An 18,531-nucleotide genomic window follows, 5' to 3' on the forward strand; every position below is an offset into this window, starting at 1 on the left:
CCAGCGCCCCGGGCCAGCCCCCGGCCCAGCGGCGCCGGATTTTCCTGGACATGTTTGGCTTTTTGGGATTTCCCCCCGGACGGGGATTTGAATCCCAAAAAGCCGGACATGTCCGGGAAAATCCGGACGTATGGTAACCCTACCTAAACCAGATAAGAAGGAGCTCGTGCCCATCTATTGAAGGCAGAGGTGATTGCTGTTTGTTTCAATTATACACATGTACCCAGAGGCTGTGTCCATAGACAGATCCTGTTCTCGCTGGAGTCAATGGTCTCCTGAGGGAGCAAGACTGGAATAAATCTACATCATGTTCTGCTGAAAGGGGCTAGCAGTGAATCTTGTATCTAAAGACAATCCCAGACCTCGCTAAAACTTATGTTTGTGGCAAGCATAGTTTTCGGCCCAACAGAAGAAACAATCAAGACCCTTTAGGTAGCAGAGACAGCTGCAAACATGGAAGCTACCGCCCAAGGCGCTAGACCACATGGTAGGTCAGAGCTAAGTTGTATGGGCTGAGGGGTTTCCCTGGTTGCAAACACAGGTGCTAGGATGTTGGTTGCTGCCTGTGTGGGTTGGAAAAAACAGCCAGGAGTGTGAGTGTGACCTTGAGGTGAAGCAGAGTGTCTAAGCTTCTTGGGCACAGAGCTCGCTGGAGGCGCAGGCATGGGGATTTCTGAGGAAGGAAATTGTCTGCTGCTGTTTGTTTCTATGGTCAGAGAAACAGCACTCCGTAGACATTTTTTGGAAATAAACAAGATAACACCAAGAATATACCTGGCTCGTATAATCGATTCCTCAGCCTAGATAATTCTGAAAGGCCCCTGGCACTAACTAACCACTCAGGCTGAAGGAGCAACCATAACATGTGAGAAGCCATGAGGCTTTCACCCACCACACTCCTCCCAGACTTACCGGACACCGTGACTATGATATACTGCTGCGGGGCTGGTGTTGGAGTTTGTTGGCCCGTGGCCTGAGCCTGCGGCTGTGGGGCCTGGATTTCCGAGACATACTGTTTCTGAGTGGCTGGTTGTTGCTGCGTGCTTTGCAATTCCGCTACATACTGTTGCTGGGCTGCTGCCGGTGCCGCCGTTGTCGCCGTCGCCGCCGGCTGTTGCTGCGCCTGTTGCTGTTGTGACTGTTGCTGAGCTGCCTGTAATTCCGTAACGTACGCCTGTGTTGCCATGCCAACAGTGGGGAAAATGATAATAAATAAGGCTTTTTTTTTTTTGCTTCCTTTTGTTGAGAAAAAAAAGAGGAAAAAACAAAATAAAAAAAAGAAAGAAAAAAAAAACAATTAATCAATTGTAAAGCGATCCGGGGATAGAAACAGCTCCCTGCTGTTCTATTCGTTAAGCAATAACTTAATTACACCCCATGGTTAATAACTAATTACAGTCAATTACAGCAGGAAAAAGCAGTAGCAGCATTCATCTTTCTCTGCAGAAACAGGCCTGGAAAAGTAACGGTTCTGGAGAAACTTGTTCAGAACCAATCCCCACACTATGACTGGATGCAATTTACGAAGCTGCGTCAATTATCTTTCCCAGATCCCCACCACTACAACATACTCTTTTTAACTGTACTGAAATTAAAGATCAGCCTGCCTCTGCGCTCGTTTCCACTGAGGGAAATCCGCAGTAACTCCACCAAAGCCAATTGGCATGAGGGAGAGGAGAAGCAGGCCCTTAAGATGGCATTTTTGGTAGTGGCCTTGGATTGTGGGTGCCCAACTTGAGATGTCTTGGGCAGAGGTGCTGAGTGCCTGCATCTCCAAATGAAACGGGGATTTTGGAAACTGCATTCATTTCCACATAACAAACAATCAAGCTTCAGCTTGATGGATCAACTTCAACCCCGGGGCAACTCTCCTCTTACACCAGGGCTGGATTTGGTCCAGCACCTGGGAAAGGAGAGCTTTGCACTCAGACGTGAAACCCGCTTGACCAGATTCTGCAAATCAGTGACACTGATGTAAATACACAGATTCACATCAACGGAGCAGAATTTCGTCTCCAGGCCTGCTGGAGGTTCTGACAGCATCACCAGCTCACCCCTTCTGAGGCTGTCCTGTGCGGTTCACTGTGTTGGAGATTCATGGATAAAATTGAAATAAAACAAGGTCCCATCAGCTCCTTCGGATATGGAAACATCCCAGGACACTTTTCAAAAGAGTAAGGCAGGGCTTTCTCTCTCATTCATGGCCAAAATTTCCCTTCTTTTTGCTGTTGTGCACCTACTGATTGCCCCTCTACGCCCCAGAAGTGACTGCATTTCACTGGTGGTATATGTTGAAGGGTTTACGAGAAGCTTTGCAGTGAAAAGTGCTATGCAAAAGTCAAATATTATTAGAAATCTGAAGGTCTGAAGCAGGCCGGATCATCAGAAGGGTGCCAGGCCTCAGATATATTAGAGAAGGAGAGCGCTCACTCGTACACCTGACACACACCACACTTACTGTTACTGAGCATGTTCATGTTACAAGAGAGCCCATGGCGGTAGAGTCCAGTCTACAATAATCCCTTGACACTCCCAAGCCTTGGACTGAGGAGCTCAAAGCAATTTACAAGCATTTGTTAAGTAGGCATCTCACAGCCTCTGGGAGATGCTAGTGAAGTGGGTAAACTGAGGCACAGAGCGAGGAAGTGACTCTTCCCAAGCACACACAAATGAGTCAGTGGCAGATCCAGATTTCTTTTCACCTGATCCCTTACTCTACCCACTAGACCACAGTGCCTTCTAGCCTCGTAGAACCTCACCACCCGACTGCCAGCTTTAGTGTGATCTAACGGTTAGAGCAGGAGCCTGGAAGTCAGAGCTCCTGGGTCCCACTCTCCAATCACTGATTGATTAATATTTGTAAAGTGAGTTGAGATCCTCAGAGGGGAAGTGCTTTGAAGAAGGGCATGAAGAAACTCCACTCAGCTTTGCATAGACCAATCCATTTCCCGCACTGCTAAAGATAAGGACAGACGCTCAGGCAGCAGCATTTCTGGTGTGTGTGCTCCTACGCCAGGGTCTCCGAGCGGGACGTAATAAGAATCATGTGCTGTAAGCAGCAGTCAAGGCCATCAGTTGCTTCTCACAGACTCCAGAGTTAGAGGAGTCATGACTGCCTAGAGTCTGCCCTGAAGCTTTCCGACAACAGTTTTCATTTGTCACTCTGTTCTGCCAAAGCTCCCACCCCAGAGCCATTCTGGGGCTGCCTGTTTGCCCTTGGTGTGCTTCCCAGCGCCATGCCTCCCAGCTCTCCCTGTCCCTTCCACCTCGCTGGCTCTCAGAGCCCACAGAGCTACCACAGCCTTTTATTTTGCTCAGCAGTAACGCAAGGAATCTACAGGCCCATATCCTGTAAGACACTGGCTCAAGCAGGTTAGCATAAGTAAAGCAGGCCCATGACCCTTAGCACTGATAAAATGGCCTGACAGTTACCCTAGATTTTGGGGAACTGGGAACAGCTTGCTCAAGAGAGGGAGCTGGTTCATAACGAAGGAACACGGAGCTGAGCCTGGGCGTGGGTATTTTAGGGTAGAATCGTTGGCAGATGTTTAACCACGAACTTGCTTTAGCAATAGGCGATGTCTACGATAATGAGCTAAAAAACATTAATATCTTAACCTATAGGATAAGGGCACCCTGATATTCTGGGGGGGGGGGGGGGGGGAGCTGGATCTGGACATGGAAGGCTGGGCATCTGAATAAATATTCATGATAGGGCCCAGGCCCTACAATAGGCCAAGCCCGCATGTAGCAGGGGCTGGGTTTCCATCAGTGACCCCTCAGCTTTTCATTGTTATCTACCACCAACCTTTGGGTGTGAGGGTTCTGGACCATCGGACTCATTGGGCATGCCAGGGGCAGGGCTGATCCTTTGTCTCTCACCGCCAGGTCCCCAAGGAAGGGTGTGAGTAGATACACACACACACACCCCTACCTCTAAAGCTGCTGGTGATTCAGACTGCTGCCACAATCACAGCTGGGAGAGATGGCCAGGGCCGGCGTTAGGGAGTAGCAAGCAGGGCAGTTGTCTGGGACCCCATGCTGCAGGGGCCCCCGCAAAGCTACATTGCTCAGGCTTCAGCTTTAGCCCCGGGTGACAGGGCTCAGGGCCCCGGGCTTCAGCCCCATGTGGTGGGGCTTTGGCTTTCTACCCTGGGCCCCAGCAAGTCTAATGCTGGCCCTGCTTGGCGGACCCCTGAAACCTGCTCGCGGCCCCCCAGGGGCCCCCGGACTCCTGGTTGAGAACCACTGGCTTAGAGGTCTAAGCATCAGGTAGGAGAGAACTACTGTCTAGAGCAGGGGTCAGCAACCTTTCAGAAGTGCTGTGCCGAGTCTTCATTTATTCACTCTGATTTAAGGTTTTGCGTGCCAGTCATAGATTGTAATGTTTTTAGAAGGTTTCTTTCTATACGTCTATAATATAGAACTAAACTATTGTTGTATGTAAAGTAAATTAGATTTTTAAAATGTTTAAGAAACGTCATTTAAAATTAAATTAAAATGCAGAGCCCCCCCCGGACCGGTGGCCAGGACCCGGGCAGTGTGAGTGCCACTGAAAATCAGCTCGCATGCCGCCTTCGGCACACGTGCCATAGGTTGCCTACACCTGGCCTAGAGCCCCTGGAAGGAGGAGTTCTAGTTCTTAAAGCAGACCTTTGAGCTGGTTCTATTCCCTGCTCTGAGAGGTATGTGTGATCTAAGAGTCAAGACATCTGGATTCTATGCCCATTTCTGTGACCTTGAGAAAGCCATCCCCCGTGCCTCAGTTTCCCAATATGTAAAATAGGGATAAGGATAGTAACCTCCTGTGGGTTTACCTAGTTAATATCTGCAAATCTCACTGACGATGTGAAGAGCTTCTCACCCAATGAAAAGACCTCTTTTTTCTGACATTACTAAGGCTAGGTCTACGCTACGGGGGGGGAGTCGAACTAAGATATGCAACTTCAGCTACGTGAATAGCGTAGCTGAAGTTGCGTATTTTACGTCGACTTACCTGGCTGTGAGGACGGCGGCGAGTTGACAGCTGCCGCGCCGCCGTCGACTCCGCTTCCACCTCTTGCCGCGGTGGATTTCTGGAGTCGACGGCAGAGCCATCGGGGATCGATTTTATCACGTCTTCACTAGACGCGATAAGTCGATCCCCAATAGATCGATTGCTACCCGCCGATCCGGCGGGTAGTGAAGACATGCCCTAAGTGTCCCCTATGGGTCATTTGCAGCCATGGGCACATGTGGTTAGCCAGGCATTTCCCACATGCCAACAGCACTGCGAGAGCCAGGATCAGGATCGCTTTCTGGCAGGCAGGGAGGCCACAGCATGTGCAAAGCCGCCGTGCTCAGCTTAAGGCACAAGGCACAATCCACATTCCAAAGGTTCCTGTGCCCTTGGTCACTCCTTTAGGAACATGCCAAGCTTGGAAATAACCTGTCTGTTTTTAGATCCATTCCCCACCCCCAGAATGAATCACAGCAAACAAATACAGGGCCTGATTCTCCGAGATGCTGAAGAGCCTGCATTTCCACATGGGTGCAAGGCCCCTTCTGAGGCCCAGGCCTGGGGCAAGTTCCTGGCTCCAGCCACTTGCTGATTCTTCTAATGCTGCAGAGCAAGAGGGCCAATCTCTCAAAGCAGGCACATAAAACCTTCTGAAAGGGCCTCCGGACTGCATTAACCTGTCCTCCTCCCTCCTCCCCCAGAGCAAAGGAACGCTCAGGGCTACTGAATGCCCCAATCAGAGGCTACATCTCACAGGTCTTCACCAACAGAGGCTGCTAAGATCTTTGGATGGTGCTTTTTGTAGTCTAACAATATGCTATGGAAGCTTCCTCTACGCAAGATGCTGAATGCAAACGGCAGACAGCTGGGAGACTCAGTGACCACTTGGAATGAGAGAGAGACATTCCAATCCAGCGGCAAGGTGTTGGGGGAACTGGCTGGTTCGGGGGTCACCTCTCGGCTGCTGGTCCCAGTCTACATTAGGGTGACCAGATAGCAAGTGTGAAAAATCAGGGCAGGGGGTGGGGGGTAATAAGAGCCTATATAAGAAAAAGACCCCAACATTGGGTCTGTCCCTATAAAATCGGGACATCTGGTCACCCTAGTCTACATTGGTAATTTGATAGTGACCAAAAGATGCCAGCACCTAGAGTTACTTTAGTGACCCATGTAAAATGAGTTGGGAAGTGGTCACGGGCCAATTCCTAGTGACCACCTTAGGGGCTTGTCCACATTCTAGTTCCTACTGGGTTGGGGTAACAGCACAGGACAGGTGGCTTTTGCACGGTAGACAGGATTGGAGTGTGTTTAAGCAATGATCCTGAATTGTGCTGCACATCATGGTTTAATCTCACAGATTCACACAAATAGGCTGGCAGGGATCTCAAGAGAGACATTAAATCCAGCCCCCTAGAGTATCCCTGACTGTCTAACCTGTTCCTAAAAACCTCCAATGATGGGGATTCCACCACCTGCCTTGGAAGCCTGTTCCTGTCCTTTGCTATCCGTATAGTTAGAAAGCTTTTCCTAACATCTATCCCAAACCTCCCGTGCTGCAAATGAAGCCAATTCCTTCTAGTCCTACCTTCAGTGGCCATGGAGAACAATTGCTCACCATTCTCTTTATAACAACCCTGAACATATCTGAAACTGCTATCAGGTCCCCCCCTCCGTCGACCTTTCCAAGACTAAACATGTCCAGTTTTTTATTTTGTCCTGATAGGTCAGATTTTCTAAACCTTCCATCATTTTTGTTGCTCTCCTGTGGACTCTCTCCAGTTTGTCCACATCTTTCTTAAAGTGTGACTCCCAGAACTGGACACAGAAGTTCAGCTGAGGCCTCACCAGTGACGGGCAGAGTGGGACAACTACCTCGTGTCTTATATATGGCACTTGTGTTAATACACCCCAGAATTATATTATATTAAGAATATATTATATATATTAACCTTTTTTGCAACTGCATCACATTGTTGACTCATATTTCAACTTGTGATCCACTATAACCCCCAGACCGTTTTCAGCTATATTACCACCTAGCCATTTAGTCCGCATTTGATTTTTCCTTCCTAAGTGCAGTACTTTGCACTTGTCTTTACTGAATTTCATCTTGTTGATTTCAGACCAATTCTCTAATTTGTCAAGGTCATTTTGAATTCTAATCCTGTCCTCCCAAGTGCTTGCAATCTCTCCCATCTTGGTGTCATCTGCAAATTTGATAAGTATACACACCACTCCATTACCCAGGTCATTAGTGAAAATATTGAATAGTACCGGACTCCAGACAGACCTGTGCCAGGTCCCACTAGATACTTCGTACCCGTTTGACAACAAACCATTGATAACTACTCGTTGAGTACAGTTTGTCAACCAGCTATGCACCCACGTTATGCTAATTTCATCTAGATCACATTTCTCCAGTTTGCTTATGAGACTGTCATGTGGGACTGTGTCAGAAGCCACACTAAAATCCAGATGTATCATGTCTACTGCATCCGCTAGCCCAGTAACGCTGCCACAGAAGGAAATTAGGTTGGTTTGGCATGATTTGTTCTTGACAAATACATGCTGACTATTACCTCTAACCCTATTGTCCTCTAGGTGCTTACAAACTGATTATTAAATAATTTGTTCCACTATCTTCCCAAGCATCGACGTTAGGCTGACTGGTCTATAATTCCCCAGGTCCTCTTTGTCCTTTTTAAAGACAGGTATTATGTTTGCCCTTCTCCACTCCTCTGGGACCTCCCCCGTCCTCCAGGAGTTCTCGAAGATCATTGCTAATGGTTCCGAGATTGCTGCAGCTAGTTCCTTAAGCATCAGGCCCTGATGACTTGAATACTTCTAATTTATCTAAACATTCTCATCTACCCTGCAAGCCTGAACCAGGCTGCTATCGTATCTGGGGACAACGGTGCTGTGAACGAGTTCCCCCAGCATGTTAGGATTTACAGTGGGATCTAGCTGACTGTCTTGGCTAATGCTTGAATGGGCCATACTTGCCTCTTACCCCAGAGTGGGTCCCTCCGAGGCTGGAGGAGGGGTACATGCCCAGGGGAAGCTTGCCTTGTCATTGTTCTGCAGAGCCATCTCAATCCAACACCTTTCATCAGCATGAAATTCACCAAGGTTTGAAGGTTAAAAACTCTTACACAATGAGCTCAAATAACAATAACGATCTCATGTTCCTGTAGAGCCTTTTCCTTCTAAAGAACCCCAGGGAGCATGTTACACATTGGCATTATCACTAAAATGCAGCCATCTCTGGGGGGGAATGTGGCAGCTGTTTAACAGTACACAGCAAGCATACAGTTTAGGACAGGGAGCGAAGAAGAAGCCCATATCCAGCTGAAACTACAGAAGCAAAATGGAATCACCTGAGTTGGAATTTGGCCAGGAACCTCAGGTTAACAGCCTGAGTCTTGTGATTAAATGTCCTATTTCACAATGTGTAGGACTCAGTCTGGAAGTGCTTTATGTGGGTCTGTAAGCACACAAAGATGCTCGAGAAGACCCATGTCCGCTGCACAAAGGAGGGGACCACAACAGCAAAGACCCCAGTGGCTGCCAACTGTGCAGTACTGAGCTACTGCTTGAGAACCTGAAGGTGAAATTGGTGAGGAAATAAAAGTGAAACTGACCAAATTCAGCCTTGGACCCAGCATAAATAGTGAGAAGTGAATCTGATTTGTAAAATCTTTTCATTTTATAAATTGAAGGTGTCAGGAGTAACACAGATAATGATAATTACTACTATTCTGTACTTCTCTAACACTGTCTATTGCAAACATTTATGAATTAAATTTCTTAATGCTTTTGGGAGGTGGGTATCATTATGTTCATCTTTCAGAGAGGGAAACTGAGGCACAGAGCGGTTAATATGGTTTACCTGAAGTCAAAGAGGAAGCCTCTCATATAGCTAGAAATGGAATCCAGAACTCCTAACTCCCAGTCCAGTACTTTAATCACAAAACTACTCTTCCTTTCAAAGAAAGGCAGGAACACCTTTCAAAACATATGCTCTTTAACCTGAGCGTGTCCCTTTATTTGTGTTAATTTTAGTGTTTAATGACACAAAGTGTCCACTCACACCAGCTCCACTGGCCCTTTAAACGACAGATTTGTCTCACCAAGGATCAAAGCAACAGACTATTCTGCCTAGCTTGTCTCTTTTTCTCACGCACTTTGTTCTCCAGTTAGATCCTGTGAACAGCACCCTCCCCTCCACACGCATGAGACAAAATGATAGAATCTCTTCACAGAACATGTGATTTGCTTAACGCTGGCTGGGGCCAGACTGATACAAAAGGGCATCGATGACAAGAATGAATTAAAACTCTCCAGGCTTTTGGAATGACAAATTTACAACCAAGATCCCTGATTAGAGGGCGTGATCCTGTAAGATGCTCAACTCCCTCTGGCTTGCTCAGCACCTCGCAAGGTTATATCCTGTATCCTGACTTTTGCAACATAAGAGCCTCCTCTTCCTTCTCACTCAACCTAAACTGAGCAACGTCCATACAACTCCTAGTAGCTAGTCCCCCCAAGCCTCCTCTCTATGTATAACAACATCTCATTCCTCCCCGTTTTGCCTATCCCCTTGCAATTTATTTGTGAAATGCCCAGCAGGAGATCAAGGGGAAAGTCACACAAAGGACCCACAGCCACAGACCAAGATAAACGCAGCATCATAATAAAGTTATGAAACAGTAATGCGAACCACAGGAAAATATATAGAAGGTGCAAATCCAGCCTCTACTGAACATTTAAAGCCAGGGAATGGGTAATTTAGAGCCAGGGAGAAGGTAATTTCCCTGGCGAATGGTCCCCATCCCTAATTTTCCTGAATTGCTCCAATTTTGTTGACAGGATTCAATTTACTGAGGACATTCATGGGTCTGGAAATTGTTTCCAAGACCTGGGAAATGTGATTGTGCTGTGTCTGCTCTGTGGTATTTTGATGCTATGTTGTCATCTCCCACTGCCACAGTGTGACAACACAATGACACTTTGACACACTGTCACAACGACATTTTGCACAAGCATGAGCAGCGGCAGCTTTGATGCCATTTTGACACAATACTGATGTGTCACCCACAGCGTGATGGTGTTTTGAGACATCAGCGTGCTGCCTTGTGATGACATTTCGAAGACACTGTCACCGCCCGTCACTTTTTGACTCCACACGACGGCCATCGGGTTAAGACATGAAGTTTTCAACATATCATCACCTCTTGTGGCCCAACGCTGCTCTGAGGCAAGACCTGCTTTTGCCAGGGCGAGTTTGACATCATACAATGAGATTATAATGCATCGTCTGTGCATGCGATGCTGACAGTTTGACATCATAGTGTATTTGAGTACCTCACCACCACTACATGGTGCAACGAGGCTCTGATGCCACACTTGGGCATTTTGAAACCTGTGGCACTGGAATAACGTCTTGACGTTTTAAGGCCTCCCCGTGCTGGGCCGACGCGAGGCTGTATCCTAAGGCATCGTCACGGCGCCGTCGCAGCACGCTGACCTGGCCACGGCTCATCATGACGTCATCACACCACATCAGCGGGGCAGGGCTCCCGGGGCGACCCTGGCGGGGGGCCGGGGCGCGCTGGCATTTTAACGCCTCGGGCCGGCCCCCGGACCGCTTGGCCTTATGACGTCACCGCATGACATCACGGCACCGGACACTGCCGCATGCGTTATGACATCACGGAGGGAGCCCCGCCCCACCTTGGCAACCCACCCTAGTGTTGGGGGCAGGGGGGCGCCCCATGTTTGGCCCCTCCCCCCTCCCCGGTCCCCATTGGTGGCCCCCGCTGCCCCGCTTCTTCTCATTGGCCCGTCCGCCCACCAATCACCGGGGAGCGCTGTACGCCCCGCCCACCGGGCCTGGGCCCTTCTTAATCCCGGGGCAACGGCCAGGCCCTCACTCGAGCGAGGGCGGCGCCTTCCTCTGGCGCGAGCCGCCTCGAGCCTCCGAGTCATCGACTGTCTCGCGCCCTCCCCCCCCCCTTTTCCTCTCAGGGGCGCGGCCCCCCTCCCCCGCAGCCATTTTGTGAGGCGGGGGAATTAGAGTCGGACCCACCTGAACTGTCCCGCCCCGCGGCCCGGTCCCGGAGCCCCGCGGAGGCCGCTTCGCTTCAGGGTCCGACGCGCCGGGGCCGGGTGGAGCCGCCGGTCATCGGCCGCGGCGGTGCCGGATTTTGGGAGGGTATCGATTAGTCGGTGGGGGGGGGAGGGGGTCCGCTCGGGGCGGTTGTTGTTGTTGTTGCCGGGTTTCCTGGTCGCCACGACTACCGTGGCTATGGCGCCCTCCGTGTTCCCTCACCGGGGCAACTGTTGCTACCCACCTCGGCGGCGGGCGGGGCCGAAGGGGGAGAGAGGGCGGCCCCTGGGCTGATTGGACGGAGCTGGCCGCCGCATTGGCTACCCTGGCTGTCAATCTGCACCCTGCTCGCTCTGGTTGGTTGCAGGCCGTGCTACTCATTCAACGTCCCGCTTCCTATTCTGGTTGTAATTGGTCTGATTCGCTTGGCGTGTGCTGATTGGTTCCTCGCCACGTCCGTCTCCACGTTGATTGGGCAGTTCCTCCGTCGGTCTCGGGGTGGGGCGGGGGGGGTTGAGGAGGCGGGTTGGGATTGGCCTGTCAGGGCGTTGGCGGGTTGCGATTGGTTACAGCCGCCTTCAGTCAGTGGGAGAGGAAGCGGCAGTTGGGGACTGTAGAGCCGCGCCCCAGCGTGGGAGAAATGCGCATGCGGGCTCTGCCCTGTGGGATGATGGGAAATGTAGTTCTTGGCTAGCAGAGGCCAAGTGCTGCCCTGCCTGTCTCTGCTGTGGCTGGATGGGCCACTGACCACCTCCTATCGCAAACCTGTGACGTCACTGCGCGGGGTATGACATCACACTGTGCTCAAAAACCCACCGTGATGCGATGCAATGCCTTGTGAGGCAGTGATGTCACTGGTAGGCAGATGACGTCGCTGGGTGCTCGGTGGCACTGCACAAGCGTGCACCCGACAGAGAGCAGATCCCCAAAGCTGTGCCCCCAGCATGCACAGGCTCAGTGAGACGCATTGACACAGGCTGCTGTCCTGATCACAGATCTGCCGGGGGTGCTCCTGGGACATTACATCCCGCACAGCACAAGTGGCGGGGAGGCAAGCTCCCTATAGCAGCTCCCCACATGCCAGACCACACACCTGGCCAGGTCGGTGCACTCTTTTTCCCCCCCTGACTACCTCTGATGCATAAAGAGGAAGGATGGTGCAGTGGCTCGGACGCTAGCTGAGGACTTGAGAGATCCAGCTTCAATTTCCTGCTCTGCTACAGCCTCTCTGTGTGACCAAGGGCAACTCGCTAGGCCTCTCTGGGCCTCAGTTCCCCATCTGTAAAATGGGATTAATCACGCTCCCCGGCCTCGTAGGGGTGTTGTGGAAATCAATGCGTTAAAAGACTGTGAGGTGCTCAGATGCGATGGTGCCGAAGGTCCCATATGAGAATCTTGGACAGATAATTGGTCTCTACCTTCAGGAGAGCCTATTTGATAACCCGCTGGTCTTTCCTCAAATGGTCAGGAGTCAAACTGGAAAATAAGGAAAAAGTGAGGCTGTTGTTATGGTAGCGGCCAGGAGTCCCATCATGCTGCGCACTATACCAACAGAGACCAAAAAGTGGGTCCCTTCCCCAAAGAGCGTACTCTCTCACCCTCTCAAGCCTTTGAAAGAATTAGTGATGTTGACGCTTTAAGAACCACTGTTAGGTTTCAAAGCAAACGCCCCATTGACACAGAGACACTTCTCAAAGCCCCAGGGCTAGATTCTGACTTGTCTGCCCCTGGGGCAGTCATTAATACTGGGGCCTGCTGGGCGCTATACTACTGTATTGACTTGGGAATGTCTGACACTTACTTTGCAGCTGTATAAAGGACTAAATAAACAAATTCTGGACAGTGGACAATCAAGTTCTCTGCAGCCATTCCTGTATCGTTTCCCTGCTAGGCTCTGTGCTGCTGCCCATCACCCTGACCACCAGCGTCTGACCACATTCCAACGGTTCTTCTCTGCGATCATAACATGAGAACGGAGATCTTGGCGCATGAGATAGCAGCCTCCAGAAACCATACAGGGTGCGTGATCCAGCCCAGTTCCTCACCTGGGAGTGGCAGGTCCTATGTGCCGATGTGCTTTAGCCAGGCCCAGAGGGACCCCTCTCTTGTCATCTCATAGATTTTTGTTTCTGAGCCTGTGCAATCTCCTGCCTGTTGGATGAAACTGACAAAGAAGGAAACCTGTTTCTTAGATTCCCAAGATCCCTGAATTGATGCTTTAGGCCTGGTATTCAGGTAAAAATCTAGCATAGTTACCAAATGCATGCAGCTTGGCTTGTGCTTTCCAAGGGAGGAGATGGCTCAGGGCACTCAAGCAGCAGGTGTGAAACTTCCTGTCATCACAGGTTCAAATCCCTCCTAGGGACAGCTCCAGCCTTCAACTTCAATTGAAGTCAGTTAAATCAGGAGTGACTCCTGTGAAGTCAGTGCAGCTATGCTGGGGTGAGATCTGAATCAGTCTGCATGTCTCGTGGAACACGCCTTTACAAACAGACTTCTGGGTGGATGCCTGAGGGGCGTTCGGGGAAGCGTTTGCCCCAAAGCTGTCGCTGTGCACAATGCACGCGAACCTGGGGGAAGTGGCGCTTGTAGCTCTGTCTCCTTTATCTCCAGAGAAGAATAAGAAACGTCCAAGGAGACAGGGTGGTGCTGTTCCTCCCCGAGAGCAGGGACTGTGACTGAGTTTGGAAATATTAGTTGTCGCAGGGCAGAGGGCGTACCATGCTCCAGCCGGGATTATCTCTGCGCCGCAGGCTGACATTTGCCGCACCGCCCAAGGCCTCTGACATCTGCGGAGGAAGGAAGGAGATAAGCAAAGGTTACTGTTGGTCCTGCTCTCTGGGGCGATGGGAGAATGGGTGATGAGCTGGTGAAGAAGCTCTGAAGGAATGAGATTGGAGATTGGGGTGATGCCCCTGTGGCTGCATACAGAACAGGAGGACTAGTGGCACCTCCGAGACTAACACATTTATTTGAGCATAAGCTTTCGTGGGCTACAGCGTCCGATGAAGTGGGCTGTAGCCCACGAAAGCTTATGCTCAAATACATGTGTTAGTCCCTAAGGTGCCACAAGGACTCCTGTTCTTTATGCAGACACAGACTAACACGGCTGCTACTCTGAAACCTATGGCTGCATGTGTTCCTGCACCGCTGCCTATGGTGCCCCCTGCTGGCAGAGGCTGGGATTGGAGTAGCTATGAGCACCTCACAACCGGCTTTCTTCCAGCTTTCCCTATAGGGAATGGCCCGTCTGCCATCCACAAAGCCTAGGTCCCCATAACGACTCCAGGGATGGAGAGGGCAAAGCTGACAGACAAGACTCCTGGGTCTGTCCCCAGCTCTACTGTCACAGCCAGTCAGCAGAGTCCCAGACCTCTGTGCCTCAGTTTCCCCCCATGATAAAGTGGGGCTAATGATCCTCACAAGGGGTGGGAGAATCCGGTCCAAGGGAGCGGGGCCCTCAGGAGCTTCCAACCTTCCCGGCAGCACCACATGGGCAGCTCTGACCCCAGGCCTTGTTAGCTGTGGGGGTGAGGGGATGACAGAGGGGTTTGAATGGATGATCCATGCACGGAGGAGGTGTGCGTGTGTGTGTGTGTGTGTGTGAGAGAGAGAGAGAGTGCACAGAGAGCTGGCGGGGGCCGCCTCTGACTCACCGCCACCGTCTGTCCCTCCGCCGTGCGGCACGGCGATAACCAGCAAAAGGTTATCAGCATCTCGCTCCCTGGCGGCACGGCACGGCAATAACCAGTAAAAGGTTATCAGCGTCTCGCTCCCTGGCACCCAGGGCTGATGCCCCCCTGCTCCCCCGCGCCCACAGAAAGGTCTCTGTGTGCCACTTGAGCGACTCGGCCAGCAAATTGGGGAGATAGCGCCAGAGCCGATGGCCAAAGGCCACCCTTTGTGCGGTGTCTCCGAGGGGCTCCTCGGCAGGGAGGGGGCGGGATGGTATAAAGGGTGCTGCCGTGGGGATCAGGAGGCAGCTGTGAGCTCTTCTGGCCTTGGCGTCCATCTCGCTGCCCCAAGCAGCCATGCAGAAGCTCCTCCTGGCGCTGGCTTTTGGGATGCTGCTCTCGGAGCCGAGGCTGGGGGCTGAGGGCCGGAACCCACCCTACGGCGTCAAGCTGTGCGGGAGGGAATTTATCCGGGCCGTCATCTTCACCTGTGGGGGCTCCCGCTGGAGACGGGCAGGTGAGAAGGGGGGCTGGGGCAGGGCGTGCATGGCTGCTGGGTACCCAATGGGAGGGGAGTGGGGTCTGCTGGTTGGAATGGGAGTGGGAGCTGAGAATCAGGACTCCTGGGTTCTATTCCTGGCTCTGGGAGAGAAGTGGGGTACGTGAGGGGGGGCGGAATTGGGAGTCAGGACTCCTGGGTTCTATTCTTGGCTCTGCCACTGACTTGCAGCGTGACTTTTTGTCAGCTCACTCCCCTACTCTGTGCCTCAGTTTCCCCATCTGTAAAACCGGGATCAGTGTCCCTACCTTGCCTCCCCGGAGGTGGGGATTGTGAGGCTTAATTCAATGTTGGTGAAGCGCGCTGCGGCTTGGGCACAGTCCAGTGTCTGCTCCCCCCCCAGCACCGCCAAGGTGGGGTGTGGATCGCTGCTCAGTTCTTAGGAGCAGCACAGGGAGCCCGTGTCGCCCAGAAGGGCAGATCTAGGGTCCCACGTTTATTCCCAGAGCAGATTTGCTCCCATGACAAGTTAGAAGCCAACGGCAATTTTTTCCCCTGGGAAATTTGCCGGCGCTGCCTGCCTCATCGCCCACCAGCTGGGGGGATCTGTGATGGGGCGTACGAACCCCGCGTGGCCGGGAACGGGTTACCACGCTGCATTGGCTCAGTCAGCCCTGCCCCGCTGTACCCACAGCGAGCGTCAGCGCTGGAGCTGATCCCCACGGTTTGCTCCTGGAAAGAAGCTGGGCTGAGGCCAGCGAGTGCCTAGAGGTTGCAGCCTGCCAGTGTCTAGTCCTGACCGTGTCTCAGTTTCCCCATCTATAGAATGAGGCTTTGATCTGTTCAGAGAGCAAAGACCTTCAGGGCAGGGACTCTCTCTCCCCTTGTGTCCGTGCAGCACCTGGCACAATGGGGAGGAGCCAGGGTTCTGTGCGGCATTTGGTGTGATGGGGGGCCCTGATCTCAGGGGTGGGGGGTGGTCTGGTGCAGTGGAGACACTGACCTTGTTTGGGGGGAGGGCGCGTTGTTGGGGCGATGCCCACATGATAGGGTGTGGGCCCCTATCTCACTCAGAAAGGGGTGTCTGTCCAGTCACTGTGATGGGGGGCCCCAATCTCACTCAGGAGGGGGGCGTCTGTGAAGTGACTGGTGTGATGGGGAGCGCCGATCTTGGGGAGGGGGTGTCTGTGCCGTGCTCGGCGTGATAAGGCACCTAGGTTTTACTTTTGCGCCCCTAACAATACTGTTTAGGGAGTGACCTATTGGCAGGGTCTCTTGGGTCTTTAGGAGAGAGACTTGCATGTCAGAACGAGAAGACAGAGAGACCAGGATAACGTCAGATGGGAGCACTGTGTGGCCACCTCTGCTGGCTGGAATCAGAACAGCTCGTCTGTGTCATAGGCCCTATACTGCTAACAGCAAGAGGGAGATTTTCCCTTCCACTCAAGCGGAGAGGTCAGTGCTCGGGAGCAGGAGGAACTGAGTTCTAGTCTTGCTGTCGACAGGAAGTTGTGACCTTTTGGGGCCAGGTCCCCGGGTCTTCCTCTTCCGTTCTCTATGCATTAACCCCTTCCCTCCCACTTCCCTGTCTCCTCCTCTGCTGCAGGTGATCTCGATATCCTGAGTGGCCCCCCTGCAGGGGAAGACTCCGCAGAAGCCGCCTCCAGCGATGCCAGCCGCCTGCCCGGGACGTTGCCCCACCAAGACCTCTCCTCCGACTACCACGAGAGGTGGAGAGGCAAACCGGGCCGCGGCCTCGCCGAGGAGAGCTGGCCTCTGGAGCGTGCCGTCCGGGACGTCATGGCGGGGCTGAGCACCTCGTGCTGCAAGTGGGGGTGCAGCAAAAGCGAGATCAGCTCCCTGTGCTAGAGGCAGGGGGTTGGGGCGAGGGGGGGGCGGGGCAGGGTTCGGCGCAGGGCACCGCATGCTGGTACTAGGCCTTCAGCTGGTGACAGGGCAGCTCTGATTGGCACCAGTGGAGGATCTGGCCCTGGGATCGTGGCTGCAAGTAGAAACCCGCCGTTAAGAGCTCTGCAGTTGCTCCGCTCCCTGGGAGCTCTGCCCGAGTGAGGACTGCAGGGAACGGGCCATGGAAATGTATGTGACTTCAGACAGGGGTAAGGTAATGCTGGGGGTGGCCCCCTGGGAGGGGGCAGTGGCGGACTCCAGGGTCCTGGGGCGTATGGAGACTGGAGGCCGAGTTTCGATTTGGACACGAATAAGGAGCCAGATGACGAATCTCGCCCCGCCCTTCCCCTTCCAGTTGTGGTGTCACCCCCACCTTGCCTCTTCTTGCACTTGTATTCGGGGTTAAATAAAAGATCAAAAGAAACAAATGGTGTGAGAGGGACTCTGGGATCAGGGGCACACGCTGGAAAATCGGAGCGACTTAGCAGGGGCTGGACCTTCCCCAGAGCGCCTCCTGCTGGGGCTGGCGTAGCCAGGAGCTCTCCCCCAGCCGGCACATCTGCCCCGTTCCCTATCCCACCCCCTGTTGGGAGAAGCCAGGACTGCAATGGCTGTGAGCTACTCTCCCCCAGCCGGCACATCTGCCCCGTTCCCTGTAACGCCCCCGGCTGGGACTGGAGCGCCTGAGAGCTCTCCATGCATCCAGCGCTCTTGCTCCGTTCTGGTAGTGCCTGCTGCTGGGAGAGGCCGGGCGTGGAGTAGCTGGTGCCCCAGCTATGCCCCGTAGCCCCTCCTGGGGAAGCCCCTGGGCTGAGAATTCCCATCAGGTTCTAGCTCACTTCCTTGTGGGGGTCTGTTTTGTGGCGAATTCCAGGAATGATTCTCCTCTTACTTCCCGCTTCCAGTCCGTCCCTGGCGATCGATGCATAACAGCGAGGGTTGGGCAAGCTTGGTAAACACCACTCGCAAGGGACACTCTCAAAACCCTGCGCGTGTCCTCTGTTTGTCCAGCCCCTAGCACAGCGGGGTCCTGGTCCATGACAGCCGTGCCTAGGCACTATACACTCCATAAATCCCCCACAAGCCAGGTGCCTCATGGCCGGGCTCAGAGAAAAGAGGTTTTCACTTTAGCAAAGGGCTTTTCCAGAGGAGTAGAGACAGCTCCAGGGGCAGGGCAGGGCCCCATGGCTGGTGGGCTGCAGGCTAGATAGTCAGCCTTCAAATCTGTGGGGCTGATCAACCATCACCCTGCATCTGGTGGAGTCAGTTAGCTTAGTGCTAACCACTAGCCCCCAATCCCCTCCCCATGCTGGGGAGAGAACCCAGGAGTCCTGGTGCCCAA

General features: G+C 52.7%; 2 protein-coding genes across 4 annotated transcripts in view; one reads left to right on the top strand and one right to left on the bottom strand.

Moving 5' to 3' along the window:
- The window catches only part of RFX1 (regulatory factor X1), a 50,655-nt gene extending 39,320 nt beyond the window's left edge, over positions 1-11,335 (bottom strand). For all 3 annotated transcript variants that reach the window (XM_024200032.3, XM_024200031.3, XM_026660674.2), the window contains exons 1-2: positions 11,088-11,335; positions 913-1,236 (exon numbers count right to left, since the gene is read on the bottom strand). In XM_024200032.3, the coding sequence (XP_024055800.1) occupies positions 913-1,186 (274 nt within the window). In that variant the 5' untranslated portion in view covers positions 1,187-1,236; positions 11,088-11,335. The remainder of the gene's footprint in view (positions 1-912; positions 1,237-11,087) is intronic.
- Positions 11,336-15,139: 3,804 nt separating this feature from the next.
- Positions 15,140-17,150, top strand: RLN3 (relaxin 3). The gene is made up of 2 exons (XM_024200044.2): positions 15,140-15,299; positions 16,888-17,150. Exons 1-2 carry the CDS (start codon positions 15,140-15,142, stop codon positions 17,148-17,150), a joined length of 423 nt encoding a protein of 140 aa, XP_024055812.2.
- Positions 17,151-18,531: the final 1,381 nt, after the last annotated feature.

The sequence above is a fragment of the Terrapene carolina genome, unplaced genomic scaffold, assembly GCF_002925995.2.
Source record: "Terrapene carolina triunguis isolate 2854851 unplaced genomic scaffold, T_m_triunguis-2.0 Scaffold833, whole genome shotgun sequence".
NCBI lineage: Eukaryota > Metazoa > Chordata > Testudines > Emydidae > Terrapene > Terrapene triunguis.